This window comes from Pundamilia nyererei, unplaced genomic scaffold, assembly GCF_000239375.1.
Source record: "Pundamilia nyererei isolate P.nyererei 1_Seehausen unplaced genomic scaffold, PunNye1.0 scaffold00038, whole genome shotgun sequence".
Classification (NCBI taxonomy): domain Eukaryota; kingdom Metazoa; phylum Chordata; class Actinopteri; order Cichliformes; family Cichlidae; genus Pundamilia; species Pundamilia nyererei.
In genome coordinates, this window is record NW_005187439.1 from 2,409,836 (window position 1) to 2,427,669 (window position 17,834).

At 39.4% G+C, this 17,834-nt stretch overlaps 1 protein-coding gene across 1 annotated transcript in view; it reads left to right on the top strand.

Moving 5' to 3' along the window:
* The window catches only part of fras1 (Fraser extracellular matrix complex subunit 1), a 164,668-nt gene that overhangs the window by 87,206 nt on the left and 59,628 nt on the right, over positions 1-17,834 (top strand). Inside the window, exons 19-24 of the mRNA XM_013910201.1 lie at positions 869-1,028; positions 1,232-1,410; positions 7,320-7,436; positions 9,376-9,490; positions 12,909-13,046; positions 14,210-14,242. Of these exons, the coding sequence (XP_013765655.1) occupies positions 869-1,028; positions 1,232-1,410; positions 7,320-7,436; positions 9,376-9,490; positions 12,909-13,046; positions 14,210-14,242 (742 nt within the window). The remainder of the gene's footprint in view (positions 1-868; positions 1,029-1,231; positions 1,411-7,319; positions 7,437-9,375; positions 9,491-12,908; positions 13,047-14,209; positions 14,243-17,834) is intronic.

Sequence of the window (17,834 nt, forward strand, 5' to 3'; positions counted from 1 at the left end):
CAAAATACAACTTGGTGTTACTAAAAGCCTGAGACGAGGAGATTATTGACTGACCACTTTCCCAAACATTCATTTCTACCTTTGCATTAAAACTCTTACTGGACGATGCTGACAGCAACAAATGAAAACACCTGGGTTGGTGACAGGTGTAACAGTTAGTTGGTGGATACTTCCTAAACTGTAAATAAACTTTTACTTTGAAGGACATGTCAACATCAAGGTCTCAACAGAACGTACCAAATGTAGAAGTGCAGATACAGATACTAATTTAATGATTTCAGTCAGCTTGAACATCTATTATGGAGAACACAGAGAAACATAAAGGGTAAAAAATGAGCTTGTTGTAGACATGTGACTTTGCCTGTGAAAAAATGAATATGAACATGGTGAAAGAAATCGCTCAGAAATAAGTTGGAATAGTTTCTATTGAGCGCTCCAATAGATTTTGTTGTTTAATTCTATTCATCGAGCTATAAGCAAATATTAGATGGCTCGTGTCCAAGCCGTAGAGAGAATAAAGGTGGTATAAACGTGGAATTTAGTGAATAAATATAATCGTCATTAACATGAAATCATTATCATCATTAAATTAAGATAAATAAACACCACTCGAATAAAGAAATCCAGAAATAACATGTGGGATGACGGCAACCTGAACAGAAGCTCCGACTCAATTTATTGTATTTACCACCGCATTCGGTTTCAGAGGACGTGTGAGGACGTCCCAGAACTGAAGTAAAGCAACAAATATAAATTAGAGTACATGGAAATTACTTCTCTGGGCTTTAATGTTTCCCACAGAGATAATGTTAAACTATTTGAAATTCATTTTGATTAATTTGATGTGTGTGTGTTTGTTACTTTTCAGCCTGGAGACTCTCCTCACATGCTGTCCATCCCAGTGACCTGGGTGAAAGAGGGAGGCATGGTGCGACTCGATAAAAAGTACCTGCAGACAGACTTCAAAGGAGTCAGCACTGATAACATTGTCTACAGCATCCTCCCCTCAGAGGGCCAACCCAAATATGGTACCTTAACACTCAGTGACACTTTCCTTTAATATTTCCAAACAAGCTGTTTTATCTGCTGTATGATTGTAATATTGTAGATTTTCCAACAGTTAGTACATAATTAATTTCAAATGTAATTTCTAAACTTTATTAAACATAAATTTTAACTCTAATTTTGCTTTTAAGGTAAATATAACATCTTACTCACCTTCTCCGTCCAGGTGAGGTGTTGCTGGTGTCCATGCCGGCTGACGGCCCCCCAGAGGGTTGGCTTCCCTCGCTAACAGACGACCGCAGCTTTACAGCAACGACTTCCTTCACGCAGCAAGACGTGAACGACGGCGCGGTCTGGTACCGCCACTTTGGCACCGGCAGCAGCGGTGACTCCTTCCTGTTCCAGGTCAGTGCTGATGCACCCTGTCCACAGAGGACCAGTTTCACACATGCCCTTGTTTTGGCTCCTGGCAGCTGAGATGAAAAGATTATGTTTGAGTTTAAAGCATGAAACATTTATACAGGTGACAGATTAAAGGAAAAAACCTCTAACTCCTGCAGGGAGAGCCTACAGCTCTATTAGAGCTCTATCCACAGTGTCTTATTGTTTTGTATACAAAACTGAAACAAAGAAAGCTGCACCATCAAAACTGAAAGTGAACAGAAAACCAACTCGAACCATCACAGATTTCTTCTTTTATTATGAAGTCGTTGCAAAGCAAAACCATCAAGTGTCAAAACTTAAAGTAAACATATGCAGATGCAATAAAACATGATTAATACAATGTAACAACAAAACATATTTACACGTTTATAACACATAAAATATGACTTTCATTATTTTCTGGATATTTATGTTGAACATGACAAAAGATTTTAGATGGTAAGGTCATATTATGTAAGCCAGAGTGGATAATAATGTGGTCATCTCAGGCATAAGACACACCCATCTGTCATTCAAACCTTCTGTTTGTGAAGGGTAGCCAATCAGAAGAAAGCTGGCTTAAAGTACTGTATAAAGCAGCTGAGTTGCTGCACCGAACCCAGTTTAAGTCAAATAGGGATTATTTTTGAACTGAACTGCGGGGGTTGAGATATTTTTGCCACTGACTTTGTGCTAATACCACAGCAAGGTATCAATATTTTCCAAAACCCGATAAAAGATGATGAATACGAACTGCGCTGTGAGATGAAACTTCAGGGGGATAAGAAACAAGAAATGGAGATGATGACAGGCACACATTTTGCCACATTTTCCTTGTAATATTTTTGCTTTTGTGGCCTTGTTCTCTGTTGTGTTTCTCTGTGTTCATCTCTTCTCTCCTTTGGAAACCAAAAGTCTCCAACCTTTCCGACATCTCTCCCTCCAGCTCGTCTTTCACCACTTACCGCCTCTGCTCTTCTCTTCTTTATTCTTGTAACCGTTTGAGACTGTGTGGTTTATAGGATGCTATAAAAATGTTCTTTGCTTTTTATTTGAGAAAGTACAGCCTGCTTATCATTCAGCATTTGTTTTATGCACCAAACACTCCACTACTGGTTTAGTGTCTGTTAATGCAGCCGGCATTTTGGCTGGATTTATGCCTCCTGGTTTGTTTCCCTCTTTCCTCGTTCCAGTTTTTTCACTGCAGATTTCTTCCCCCTCTTTTCAAACTTTCCATGTGAAGCATAGGCACTTAAAATCCACCCAGAGTGGCCTATCTCAATTAGCGTTAATGACACCAAATTACACTGAAATTGTTTTCAAATTCAAGACAATTGCACTAAAACCGATGGCGCATTCATCACACCACGGTTAGAGTGTTTTCACGCCAGCCTCGGCTTCACATCACCTCCATTAGAAAAACAAAAGAGGCAGCCAAAAGCTTGTAGCTACATCTAATCATCCCTCACACTCCGTCCAACCCCTCACATTTTGGCTTCATCCATCAGAGTAGATGCATTTCAATTTACACAGTGCTCAATTCAAATTAAATTCGAAAGTGTCTCATGATTTCTCCGGGAAGTGGTGAAGACGTGACATAGAGAAGCGAAACCCATCATCGGTGCGGTTTGTTAAAGGTAGCGATTAAACTTGACGGCTTGTCAGGGTGGTATTATTGTCCTCCTCTGGATTTTTATCCAAACCATGCGATGCCTTCTTGGAATGGGTTGATTTGAAATTCACTTTGGTTCTGCAACTCTGGGCTCTGCAGCAGAACGGAGGGTGCTCAGCTGCATTCTGCACATAAATCATAAACCACGTTCAAACCAGATTGATCGGGATCTGTGCCCCTGCAACTTTTTCCTCTCATGCTTGACTTTTATGTTGTTGTTTGGAAGCTGAGGAGTATCTTAAGCGGTTTATCAGGTTTGTTAATGGGAAGATAACAGACAGCTATGTTACAATCACAGTAAGTAGACGGCTCCAAAAACAATTTAAAAGATTTATTGACAAGTTATTTATCTTTCTTTAAGCAGGAAAATATGACTGTTGAGATTAAAAGAAAAAAAGAAAAGTGTGCAGCAGTACAGTCAATAGTTGTTGCATAAACTAAATACATACACAGATACACACAGTTTCAGAAACCACCGAACTGCCTGCACTAAATGTCTACGCCCTGTCCTGTGGGTGCTGGACTGACAGAAGCCCATCTGGGCCCCGTGGACTAAAGCCCTGCCACTAAACCCTCATCCTGAAGCCATACCCCGGATCTGGCTCCAGGTGAGGTCCCAGTAGCCCTGTCTCATGCACAGTACAGGATTATAAATCAGTTATAATCAGAGGCCATTTGAAGTCATGCAAATTTCAACGCATTTTTCCAAATTCAGCTCAAATTTAAAGACAAACATAAGGAACGAGTCTTGGGACTGAAGACAGTAACTTCACACTTGAATGATTGCTCAATTGTATGTTTAAATTCAATGCGGAGCCACTGAGTCACCATTTAATCATTCTCAGGGAAAGTTAAAAATCATGTTCAATAAGGACAAATCCTTTGATTTTGACAAACAGTCACACGGGGTGCATTAGTTTTAATGTGAGGATGTGGAGAAATTGTGAAATGACTCATGCAGAGAGACTCATCCACATCCATCACACGAAATACTCAATCTAAAGGACAAAGGTTAAAGCGCTTGTCATTATTGTATGCTGAGCAGGGAGGGGAAATTCATTTTTCTTTTACATCATCTTTTTCTTTTGTATAAAACTAAAAGATTTAAGACAATATGTGAATAAAACGCAAGGAAAGTGCGTGTTTTAAGAAAATGGTAATTATTAGAACTACAACAGATGTTGATTGATGAGAACCAGGTTGTAGAAAATCAATTTTAACTCTCAGCCTAAAGTTACAATAAAATGAAACAAATAAAGAGAAACTGTAACAGTAAATCTGCCAATTTCATCTGAAGCTACAAATGAGCCTGCAAGACATTCCTGATTTTATCAATGCCAATTGTCACTTTATTTCAAATATTTTGTCTTCCTGTGTGCTCTTGTGCCTTGTTTTCTTTTCTTTTCTTTCATGACCCCAAAATCCTGGAAAACACCCTGCTTACCTTACCGTTCTCTTTTAACTGACACAAATGGGGTTTTTTTCTTCCTACAAAAAGTCCATATTAATTTTTGATGTGTATTCCCGTTGCATGGAGGTCCTAAATTTTATTTAAAGTGGTATTAAAAGGTCTTAAATTTAACGTGTAGCAGTCCTGCAGTATTCTGGCAGCGATAAAGCTGCTGAACCTTTCTTTGGAAGTCTCATGGATTGGATTTTAAACCTTATGAAGATTATAAAATAGGGTATGTCTTTTTATGTTGAAGCAAATCAACATGATCAATAATTTTCTGCAGCAGCACCAGCTTCAATAAATCCAGCTGACTCAACACTGCCTCTCATGACAACACATTACTTGTGATTGGTGCCGCTGACTCCAGGCTTCATGCTGCTCCTACATTACTTCTGACTGACAAAGCTGACTACAGGTTCTTGAACTTTCCTTCCTGCAAATGCCACTGATGTGACAGGAACAAGCTGCAGCGGAATAAGTAAGTGGGGACAGAAATTGGCTTTTAGAATGAACAGCCAAGGCTTCTGCCTCTGCATGTCTATCAGGGGACTAAACAATTTATGGCTACATACGTTAGAGGGCTCGAGTAAGACAACAGTGCATTCGCTTAAAAGTTTTCAAAAGTGTTGCGTCAGCAGACAGGAAGAGAGCTAAATTTCAAGTCTGGTTTTGTTCCAGTGAAGAACACAGAGACTATTAGACTGATCCACTATCATCTTTCTCTATTTAGCAATTCAATTAGGGTAATCTTAAATTCTAATTGAAACGATCAGCTGCTTCATAAACACGCAGAGAGGTCAAAGGTTATAGACTGAACTGACTAACAAAGACACAGATACTTATACATAAAGTACTGTAATTAAATACCAAAAGTAAGGGCCAGATTTCAACACAGTGAGCTGTAATATAATTCAAATAATTCAAAAAGTATACCAACAGCGACTCGAGCATCAATCAAAGTGGCCAAGCCTCTAACTCCAGTTTTCATATGGATGACCTTTAGTTTTGAAAGGATATTAGAGAGAGAGAGAGAGAGAGAGAGTCAGAGGGAGTGACGCACAGAAAATGCTCCAGGGAAGACTTAAGCATCAGGCCTTTGCAGGCTGTGAGCATGTGGGTTATCTGTTCTCAACCAGGTGAGCAGCGCCTACAACTGTTTCATTCCACTGTCAGTTTGAACATTTAATATGGGAGCCAGCCTTAAGTGGACATGAGAGGAAGTCCAGTACATGCAGTACCTGGCATGTTCATGGCATATATATATTGAGATATAGATATATTTATAAATAGATCTTACAAAGGTCCATTGGGTTTCCAGACCGGCAATCCATGGAATTACCAAAAATAGAGAGGGGATAGCTTAACGTGTGAAACAGGACAAGCCTGCCGTGTAATCCATTTATTTCAACAAAGTAACTGTATTCTGTTTAACGGTAACTGTAACGGAATACAGTTACTCATTTTTTGTATTTTACACACGTAAAGCTGATGCTAAATTCCGTTACTCCCCAACACTGAACATATATGACATTAAATAAAACCCAAGGATGCAAAATCACCAAAGCATAGATTAAAATGTTACCATATAACATATTAAACAAACATCAAATATCTCTTTAGAACTAAAATGCAAACACAGACAATAATGCTGAACCACTTTTCATTTTGCTTAGCCGAAAAAAAATTATACAAAAGTCAAATAAGTGCAAATGTAATTACAAGTACGCTTACTACACCACAGAGTAAATATCTCTGACATCACACATCCTAAACCAGATCTTTAGCCTGAAGTTCTAAAGTTTGTATTCATCAATGCAACAACATGATTGGCTCCTACGTTTCCTGGTTCAGCTGCTGATTGGCTCTCAGACGTGGAACGACCTCCATCTTCAGCATTTCAGGATTTTCCCTCAGATTTCATTTCAGGCTTCTTTGACTGTTTTATAAAGTCTGTGATATACGAGTGTTATTCCAAGTTATTATTTTACCCACTGAATATTTTCCTTGCAAAACAAACAGTAACTGCACGTGAGGTGACATTTCCACAGTTTTTCAGTATGAGAGATGACAAATTATTTTTAATTTGTAAGTGATTACTTTAAGTTTTTACTTCACAGACACATCAGCCTGAAGCATACGTTGAGAAACAGAACAGCTGTCCACTGCTGTCAACACAAAGAGCAACATGCTCCTTAACAAAAACCCTCAGAGGCTCCATCTGCGTCCTTTTTTTAAAAGTCTTGAAACACGTTTAGTGTGGATTTCAGAACATCGTTTAAGAGCAAACAGCAGTGGTGTGGCTTCAGAGTAATAACTGCTCCAATGCTGAAAGAAAAACGAAAACACGAGCTGAATTTTACTCAGATCGACGTCTCTTTTTTAATATTCTCACGGTGTAGGCAGTGATTTATGAAAAGAAGCACACTGAGTCTCTGTGGCTCGTTCCTGCAGTGCAGCCTGATGCCAGGCTCACTTTATGTTCCTGTTCAGTTATTAGACTGCAGCTTGTTTTCATCAAAGCGGTTGTGTCTTACTTCTGGTGGTTCTCAGGAGTTATGTCATCAGCTGTGTCACTCAGAAATTAATTATAATATGCCTTTGCAGTGGAAAAACAAGACATTGTTTCAGCTGGTGTGCTGCAGATTGAGACTTAAGGCTTTTCAAGCCTTACAGTGAGCAGAGGCAGACTAAGGATGCTGAGGTGGATGGAGTTTGTTGAAGATGCGGCTCTCATATAGGAGGCTGTGTACCTGTTTGCCTGTGCAGGTTTCCACAGAGGCAGAACCAGTCGTTCAGAGCGATGCTCAGACCTTCACCATAGGAGTCATGCCTCAGATCCCAGGATTCCCACAGTTGGCCCCCGACTGCGACCTACAGATCACGGTGAGAGGAAAACACGCAAAAAGACACCATGATGGAAGCCATGACATGCTGTATGAAAGTCTTAGAAAACAATGGCTTCAACAACAGATGATGTTGTTATTGTCAATTATACAGCTACTATAATGCACATTCTTTTTTTATTTACTCTGTAGACCCATTTATTGTATTATATTCTGCTTTTTACATGAAAATGTCACATTTAGATTTTCACCTCTTAAGCCATTTTATTTTATTGTTCACTGTTTTGACTGCTGTAACAGTAAAATACATTTTTTCCTTATTTTGCACTAAACTACATGATTATTTGTGAAAACTCAGCAATAGTTTTGACTGTCAATAACCATCAGCTGATCTTTTTTGGTTTCTAGTCTGAAGTAAAAAACAGATCCGAAGTCAAAGTCACGTTACTGTCAGCTGCACGTCCTCAGACATCGCCCTGACAGCCTTTCTGTATGTTTTCCTGTTAAACAAACCCCCAAAAAATGTTGCTTTTGAGAAGATTAAGAAACTTATGAGAAGATGCTTAGCGACCAGAGAGACTGGTGACCTTTCACCCTGAAATCTGTTTCTCATTCCACTGAGCTGAGTGACCTTGACCAGGTAGCACCAAAGGTTTATAATGGTGACAGCAGAGGGCAGAGAGGTCACCATCTGACCAATCAGAAAGAATTTATACATAAATAAATGTGCAATCTGCTGTATATTGTTCATTGGATGTAGGCTCAGCTACAGAAAGGTTGACTGGGGAGATAATTCAGCAAAATCCATGTTTAAAACTCGACTGTGTAAAGTTCATTTATAAAGTCTCGTACTCGACACAGCGTTGATTAAAAAAGGAGACATTAGAGTGGCTGCAAGAATTAGTGACTCGGACGGCATATTAGAGCTTTTGAAGGTAATAAGAAAATGTAAGTGGTCTGGGGAGTGCTTGTAGTTTTTGGAGGGAAAAAACCTTCAGATTTTGAGATTAAAGTAATACATTTGTGAGGGGAAAAAAGACAGGAAATTTAAGAGAATAAAACTCATAAATATGTGAGTTTTTTTCTCATACATTTGTAAGAGAAAACTTCAGACATTTTAAAGAAAGGAGCTCATAAATTTACAAGAGAAAAGATCACAGTGAGGTTGAGAAAATGAGAAAAAAAATTATTTATGATAAATGGAAATTAATTCACATATTTCAACTTCTGGGACCAATAAATCATACAAATCATTTCTAAACACCAACTGTGCTCTTTTCAACCACATTATTTCAGCCACAACATCAAATCACCAACTCGCTTTCATTGTGGCGAGTTGGTGTAAGTCCAGGATGGAGTCGTCCTCCATCAGAGTGTGAGACGATAGAGACGAGCATGTGGGGAATATCTATAAAGTGCAAATCCAAACAAACATAACATCAATATTTAAGATTGATTTTATTTATGAGGAGAGAAAAAAACAAATCTATAAGAAGAAACTTACAAATTAGTCCAAGAATTCCCACTAATAGAGTGCAGTGTCGCCAAAACGACTACACACATCCAGGTTGTCCTGTGAGTCACACAACAATTAGTTACAATTATAATTCGTTTTTTAAGTATTCCTCTGAATAATTTGGGGGTTTTTTTTAATTGTGAAGTGGCTTTGGTGACATTATGCTGTATTAGTGGGTTTGTTTTGACACATTTTTGAGTTTCACTGTGAAAAGGGAGCAGCCAAAAGTTTTTTCTTGCATCTTACAACTTTTTTAGTTTTTTTCCAGGTGAAATGCTTTCGATCCTAAAGAGACTCCTTCTTATGTTTGTGGCTGTTTTCTGTTTATTTCTGCCTAGAAATAGAGGATATAGAAGCTTACCTTGTTTCTCACCTTAACGTGTGTGTGTGTGTGTGTGTGTGTGTGTGTGTGTGTGTGTGTGTGTGTGTGTGTGTGTGTGTGTGTGTGTGTGTGTGTGTGTAGGCTCTGGAGGCTCAGGTGACAGAGATAACGCCTTCAGCGCTGTCCTTCGTCGACTCTGAGACTCCCAGCGAGAAGCTCATCTACAGTATCACCAAACCTCTACCATCGGGACAAGGTCAGCCACACACACACACACACACACACACACACTCGTGCAGCTTTTCCCTCATAATGTGGAAAAGATTAACAGGATTAAAATCTAACTCCTGTCAGGGGGTAGGAGCCTTATAACTAGATACAGTGGGTAGGTTTCTGAGTTCATGTTTGATTTTCAGCTCAGAGCTGGAGAGGGAGAAGTTAAAGTGTCAAGAAGTTATACTGTTTCTCATTAATTATCACTTAAACAGTCACAAGTCAGGTGCTGCTAATCCACAATTTGGTGGGATGGAGCGGTGCAATGAGGCAAAGGTTTCTTCCTGTTTTTTGGGGGGGGTTGTTATAAAACTGGAAAACTCTTTGCATCCAGAACATCTGTGGAAAAATGCAAATAGAGATGAACTGCTCTGTGCCATATTCGACTGGAGATAGACACCTTACAGCCAAATTTTGGTCAGACACATAATCCACATGGTAGTGCTGTCATATCAAAATTAGACATGATTAGACCAAATTATGTGTCACGGAAAATGAGCCAATTTACCGAGGCTGCAAAAACATAACCAAACAGACGTGAAATGCACAGAGAGACACAGAGTAAAAGGTTCCTTAGCAAAGCATACTGGGACGCCTGGACTGTGTATGCACACAGAAGGCTGATTAGTGATAACCACAGCTGGGGAATGAGACACAGGCACAAACAATCAGGACACAAATGAAAACCCAAATCAACACAAGAGGAAACTAGCTGTCCGAATAAAACAGGAAGAGAGCTACGACCCCAACTGAAACAAAAAAGACACGGAAATATAAACGAACTAACTGAGGGGGAGAATGCAGAAATTGAAGAATTCACAACTACCCCAACACATGAAGCAGAACTTCATAATCCAGGCACACTAAAGCTCAGAATACTAGAATAACAATGAATCAAAACACGAGCCTGCAAAACAGAAATGTGATGACCAAAACCACAAAAAATGAAATTTAGTATTGATGAGAATAAACCAAAAATGTAAAGCAGCTGTGAGAATGGACAGAAAACTACAGCAAATCATGAGAGGAAGCACCAAGGCTCAGAGTTTTTACCTGAGATCTGCAAATAGGTACAGAGACCAGGAGTTTTATACTTGTCTGGAAGTCTTACATTATCTAAAATGAGGGCTAAGTACAGTCACATCTTTTGGTATTAGAGGATAACAGAGCACTGCAGACAATCTTGTCTTGTTCTTTCTGAGTAAGCCATTACTTCTTGTTAATTTCTTGTTTGCAGAGGCATCAAATATTTGCTGAGGAGTTGAAATGTTGTCACATTTTATTATTGGTGCATAATGCATGAGTCATGTTACAGAGTTATTTGTACCTTGATAGAAGAAAACGTTACTTTCCTGCAGGTTGAGACCTCGTAGTGCTCAGTGGAAGTTACTCTGGGGAGACTATCAGGACATCACATCCTTGTTTGTTTATCACACGGTTAATTTGTCGTTTGATCAAAGAAGTAGGTTAAAATGTACAACTGATCATGTTTTTTTAAGACTTGTCACCCAAAATATTCCTTTAAAATGTTGACCTTTATTTCATGTTGTGTTTAATAACGAGGAACGGGGGAAAATAGGAACAAAGTACATGCACATCATGTTACGACACGCTTCTCTTGTAATGTGTCCAAATTAGTCTCCAAGAAAGTCATTTTCCCTAGAGTGGTTTTAGCTTTGGATAGTGGCATCCTTCCAATCCCATTTTCTGCCAATTATCCGGATCAGTTTGCAGGGATAGCAGTCAAAGCAGAGATGCCCGCACCTCCCTCTCACCAGGCACCTCCTCTAGCTGCTCGGGGGGATATCCAGCCAGCTGAGAGATGCAATCTCTCCGTTGCCTGAAGCACCTCATCCAAGAGACTGGACCACCTGAACCACCTCAGCTGGCTGTTTTCGATGTGGAGCAGCAGCTCTGATCTCTACCAGCAGTCTTGGTTTTGTTCCCAGCTCGCAACAGTAGGCGAGCGTTGCAGTGTACATGGACCAGTACTTCAACACAGACTCGCACTGCAGCCATATCATTTATATCACACCTGGATCTGTGGTCATATGACCTGATGTGGTTTAAGTGGCCTCATTTCAGTTTCACCAAGTGAACCAACTGTGTAAAGGCTTATTGAATGTGTTACCCACCAACCTCAGTGTTTAACTCACTATTTTAAAGGCTAATCCAGATATAATTTAGTGTGTTACAGCACAAGTGTTGTATACTTTAGAAGGAACAGCAGTGTATTAGATCATAATTTATGTGTAAGGAACCTTATGAGGCCACAACTGTGTTTGTTCCCATTCTAATAAAGAGCATATAAAGTGCACCTTGTTACATTTTATTAGTGTATAATAAAGTAAAGTGAGACTACAAAGTTTAGGAAGGGGGATCATGTTCTGCAGAGCACTTAGCTGTAATGACTGGCTCAAGAGTTTGGCTTTTCCCAGCTTGGAGTCGCAGAAACTACCAACCTTCTGCTTCCAAGTCTGCTTCAGTAGCGTCGCCGCCCTCCAAAATAATTTCATTATCGTCTTTCCGTGTATAAGGATGAGCATTGCTTTCATTTGTGCAGAATTTAATGTGCCGTTCAGACATTCATTTCATCGCTGGACCATCTGTCAGAGTGCTGCATCATTTTCAGCTCTCTGTCTAATGAAAGAGAAAAGCGATTTACAATGGGTCATATTCATCAGCTAATGGACTGATAAATTTGTGTGTAGACTTTTTGAACGGAGCCAAACAGAAGGAGGAGGAAAACTTCTGTTTTTGTGGGAATGTTTTTCAGGATTTTTAGTTTTTTTTTAAAACCCTGAAAGTTTTAGTTCTTTTTAGTTAAATGACAATATATTGGTCAAAATAAGTTTGAAGTTTCCGGTTTTCTGTAAGAATAAAGTTGGAAGTTAAAGGATTTCACCAAACATTTTCAGAGGGAAGAGCTGTTTGGGAGAAATTAGCATCCTTATTGTTTCAATTAAAGCATGGCATGCAGCTTTCCTTTACTACAAGGTAGCTAACAGCCTTCTAACAAAGTCTTGTTTAAATGTTGCCTCAGACTCCAATGTGCAAAAACCTCCTGGGTACCTCGTATCTGAGGTATTTGGGGCATGTCCGGCTGGGAGGAGACCCCGGGGCGGGAACACAGGCTTGGGAACATCTCAGTGTCCTCTGAGAGGCGCTGGCAGAGATGAACTGGCGAGAGGGACGTCACAGCATCTTTGCTCAGCCCCTGTGACCTCACATCCTGCATTTCTTTATTTCCGATATTAACGTTTTGTTTTTCTGCTTGGCCTTTAACATCTTACTTCCAGCCTTATTCTCAGCATCTTTAGTGACCCGGTCGGCTCTCTGTACTGTTTCACTTGCTACACGCTCAAACAAAATCTCATCATGTGCTGATTTTTTGTTTCCAGGGACCATCGAGCATCGGGACAGGCCATACACACACGTGCAACATTTCACTCAGGCTGATGTGAATAACGGCAAGATCATCTACAGACCACCGCAGGCTCCATCACACCTCCAGGAGCTCTACCAGTACTCCTTCACCGGTAAGATGTTACTCACACTTCACCTCCAGCTCCTTTATGCACCAGATCAGCCAGATGTACTTAGTTCAGAGACCTGTCACTGAATTACACTGTTTTACCTCTTTGATTGTTGTCCTTGTTTTTGTTTAAACCAGCGGTCCCCAAACTAAAACAAAGGGTTTGAATAGTCTTATCCACTGACAGACACCATTTGCACCAAGGTTCAATAATCATTTGCCATTAGCAGCATCCACACGTCGTATCAGGCCGACTGCAGAGCCTGAGGGTCACACAGGTGCTATCAGTAAACAGTCAGTGTCAAGTCTGAGTGTTTTTGACTTGTTTTAAAAAACAACTCTCTCCTTTTCACCTGGATGCTTCTGATAAAATGGTCACTCTGGGCTAAAATCATGCCTTTAAAACCCGTCATGACAGTCCACTTTCTGGTCATTAATTTGAGACTTTAATCTCTAATTATATTACAGCTTTTTACACCAAATTGGGACTTTGCCCCACTCAGAGTGGACCTCGTCTACACTAGCTAACTGTTAGATGTAAAAACAGATATCCTAACAGCTTTTAAAGCCTTACATGGCTTTAATAGTTTGTCTAATTACATCTGAGCTTCTGAAAATGGGAGACTGTGTGTAAAAATTGTTAAACCCCTCAAACTTCAATCACATATTGATTGCTTGTCCCAAAACAAATGGTCCTAACTGAACGTTTATATTACAGTATTACATGTTAATCATTATTAAAGTTTGAGTCTTTAGTGTTTTTGTCTTTTATTGCCACTCATGATCACCTTTTTTCTTGCAAAGCTTTTAACAATAAAATTAGCCTTGCATGGTTAGTAATTGAAGAGGTGGATGGGTTGGACAAGGAAGAGCAGAGTTTTAGCATTTCGAAAACTATCAGAGGACGCTAAGACGTCTCCAGAAGCACAGACCTCCGTTTAAAAAGATCTTCCATAATCCGAGATCAAAGCATACTTTTATTTTTTTAATCTGGGTTTATGGAGCTCCAGTGGAAGCTTTGCATCAGTAAATCATCCTCATTGCCTCTGAGTTTATACAGTATGGGCTTTTCTCTTTAGTGAAACACCGTCACCTCTGCATGAATCCTCTGTTTTTTACTTTTATCGCTTCCTGGCTGTAACTCCTTTCTGTTTTTAACCCCAACAGGCCTGCCGGAGTCGCTGAGCGTTTATTTCACAGGTAAATACTTCATCTCGCTGAATTTAAAAAGTAAGAGGAGGAAGAAGACAAAAGAGAGGCAGTTTGTCTCCTCCTCACCCAGTCCTCTTCTTTCTCATCTTTTTCATTGTAAATCTTCTCTCAATCCTCACCTCCTCCTCCACACTGCATTTTCTCCTCCCGTCTTCTCCCCTCTGCTATCAATTCCTTCTTTTTTATCTTCCCTTCTTCACCTCCTTCAACTTTTCTCCACCTATCCTTCTTCTCTCTCCCCCTGTGTCTCCTTTTATTAGTTTCTCTCTCATTTCCACTTTTATTTCAGTTCCTTTCTTAATTATATCGCTTTCCCTTTTCAGTCCTAAAGTTCTCCTTTTCCCTCTTTTCCACCGTACATTTTAGATTCTTCTCTCTGAATTTCACCTCTCTGTTTTGCTCCTCTCCTACTCCTGTTTCCTGTTTCCCCTCTCCTGGTTTTTGTCTTCCCCATAAATGTTCCTCCCCTTGGATTTTTCCTCACCTCTTATGTTTTTCCTGTTCTATTCATCTTTCTCTCAGCTTTTAAGTTCATCACCTCTCTAATCTCTCCTCTTTTCACACCCAGTGCTTCTCTCCATCCTCTTCTCCTCTTTCATCCCTTGCCATTACTACACTGATCCACTTCAACTAAAGTCTTCAGATCCTTTATGATTCTCTGTTTTCGAACTTTGACCTTGAACCTTAAGATAAAAACAAGGCTTACTGAACATTTGGAAGCGTGCCATCACTCTCTAACTCCACCCCAACAGCAGTCTGTGGTTACAGGTGTCACCAAAGTGTTTTTCACTTTAGTGTCGGTCCTCGGGAGCACACAGTACTTTCAGCCTCTGCTCCAGTTCAGTCTTAAGTGACTTCTATAGGCCCCTAAAAGAGGAAAAATGACCTTTACCCAAAGCTCAGCTGCAGTTATCAGGACACTGTTGCTGATCTGCAGCGCAGAAGATAAATTACATTTACCTGAACAGCTGCTGTACGCGCTCAGATATTGTTTTTATATTTAATTTGAGCATTTAAATTTTTTTATCAGGTTCATACCTCTTGTCTTCTTCATTATGTAATCAGCAGACTAGCCAGTTAACTGATTAGTTACAAGCACACCTTTCATTAGTAATCAGCTTTTGTTAATTACATGCATTTGCTGCTTTCCTCTTTAAATATTTTTTTAGAAATTCATTGTGTGGACCGACAAAAACACGGTGGCAGTTTTCTGGCTTTAATCCGTTCCAAATTATTCATCAGCTCTCAAACTGAGACATTAAGTCGAACTTTCACTCACTGCGCTGTTTCTGTTCTGGTGTTTAACTTTAATGACAGGAGACCTGGAGGCTGAGAAAGAAAGCAGCTATACCGAAAACAAGTGCAAAAACAGGCACCGGTCATACATGTGAACGGTAGCGAGCCAAACAGATCTGCAAGGAGTAAACAAAGGAAAATTCCTGGGAAAAATCCAGGAAAGGTCGTACACGAGAAGCTCAAGTGTGACCTCAGAGGAATATAACTAAAAACAGGAGTGCTGGAAGACTTGGCTAAACAAGAGGGGAAGATGATGCATCAACGAGCACAGAGATGCTGCAAATATATAGAATAAATAAATAAGAGTCATAAAGGAAGTAAAGACAACAGTGTGATCAGACTAAGACTTCCAAAATAAAACAGGAAATTGCTTAACAGACACACAACACTGAAGTCCACTTGTGAGTTTAGACTAATTTACAGTGAATTACAGCACAGCTAACAGCTAAGCAACTAAACAGCCCTCCAAAAAGCAATAACACCAGTTTTATTGTATTGAATCTGACAGACAAATGATTGTAATAAGTCTGTATTGCAGTTTAACTCAGTTCAAACAAAGGTCACTCTACTTACACTGTAAGTGCAAACAAACTCTTACTATGATAAACTATAAATATTGCAGCTCTCAGTCAGCTGAGCTGTGTGAATAAGTTTTCATCAAGTGTCACGATTTTATGGTGTTTCAGAGAAATCACCCTCTCAGTTATTCCAATTACTCTAAGTGATCAAAGTTTATTCATCATTAAAATTAATAACTGTACATAAAACACTTCATAAACAGTCATTATTGGATTAATCTGAATCAGATTGATGACTTCATTCATGTTCATCAGTTTAACCGTGTACTTTGTCTGTGCTCATTTATTTTTTCTTCATTCATTGATGCAAACATGAACTGTAATAATAAATGATTTAAAATGATCATGTTGGTTCAGCTTTTAAACGCAGACAACAAAAACAGCTCCTTATAGCACAGAGTGTGCCTCGTATCAGGGTAAGCACTGATGGTTAGTGATGGTTAGTGCTCACCCTGTTCAACCACGATCCATCATTACTGGAGCAAAGACAAAAGCGCGACTTCATTCTAAGAATTTCTACCTGTGGTTAAAAGTTACAGCAAATAAATGTTGTTTTAAAGGTTTTGTAGTTTTATTTGTATCTTCATTGAAATGCCTCCGTAGCCCTGTACAAACCTGTGCTTCTAAATGAATTGGTTCTTACTATGGGTAGAGAAAATTGTCCCCTTGTATCTTGTTGGGCAGAATATTCATGTCTATCTACAGCAGGGGTCTCAAACCCGCGGCTCTGGGCCCACTTGCGGTCCGCGTCACCCCTACTTACAGCTAGTATATTGACGTGAAGAAATATAAGCAATTTAGCCACTGAAGTTACTTTTTTTGTTAGGTAGGATTTGTTTGTTGTTGAGTGCAATGTTAAAATAAGTTCTCTATGAATGCAACATGAGCAGAGAGCACAAACATGTCGAGGGATTGGCTGTGTTAGTTCACTGAGAGAGTCAAAAACTAATGTGCACACTTATGTCTGCGCTTTTATTTTGTTAAATACGAACAAAATTGTAGCAGAAGTGCTGCCACGTGTCCGGCCACAAAGACAGTACAGATTTGTTTATTTGGTAGTTCAATGAACGGCTTCAGTTAGTTAAGAGTGAGAAAAATAATGCTTTCACATTTGCAGTTTTGTCTTGTTATGCAATATTTGAAACTTTAAAAAAACACACAAAACATGACTTTTTCGTAAATATTTGTGGGTGTTTTCTTGTTTGTTTGTTTGTTTGTTTGTTTGTACAAGTTGAACACTAAAGCGGCCCTAACATGAGATGACAGTGCCAGCAGCGGCACACAACTCATTTAAGTTTGAGACCCCTGCTCTACAGTGAAACACAAAGTTTTATTAACAATAACAGGAAATTTGGTAGCAACAATATTTCTAATAAATACGATTTAACAATAAAGTAATCTCTCTAAGTAGCTTCTTGTTTTATTTCAGAGACATGAAAAAGTTAAAGCAATCTGTTTGGAGCTTCAGCATAATTCAGCACTATTGTGGGACTGTCGTTTCAATTGCGGCCCTTCACTTACTTTCACGACGGCACTCATCTAAAGCCTAAACGTTTCAGTCTGAAGGAAGAAAATTTGAGCTTAAAATGATCAGAAATGTGTGGAAGAGAGAAAATATCTCTGTTGCCACTCGAGTTTTACCCTTGCTGACACAAACTCGAAGGGTATTTGTGTCTCCAGCTGGAATCAAACCAGCAACCTTTTAC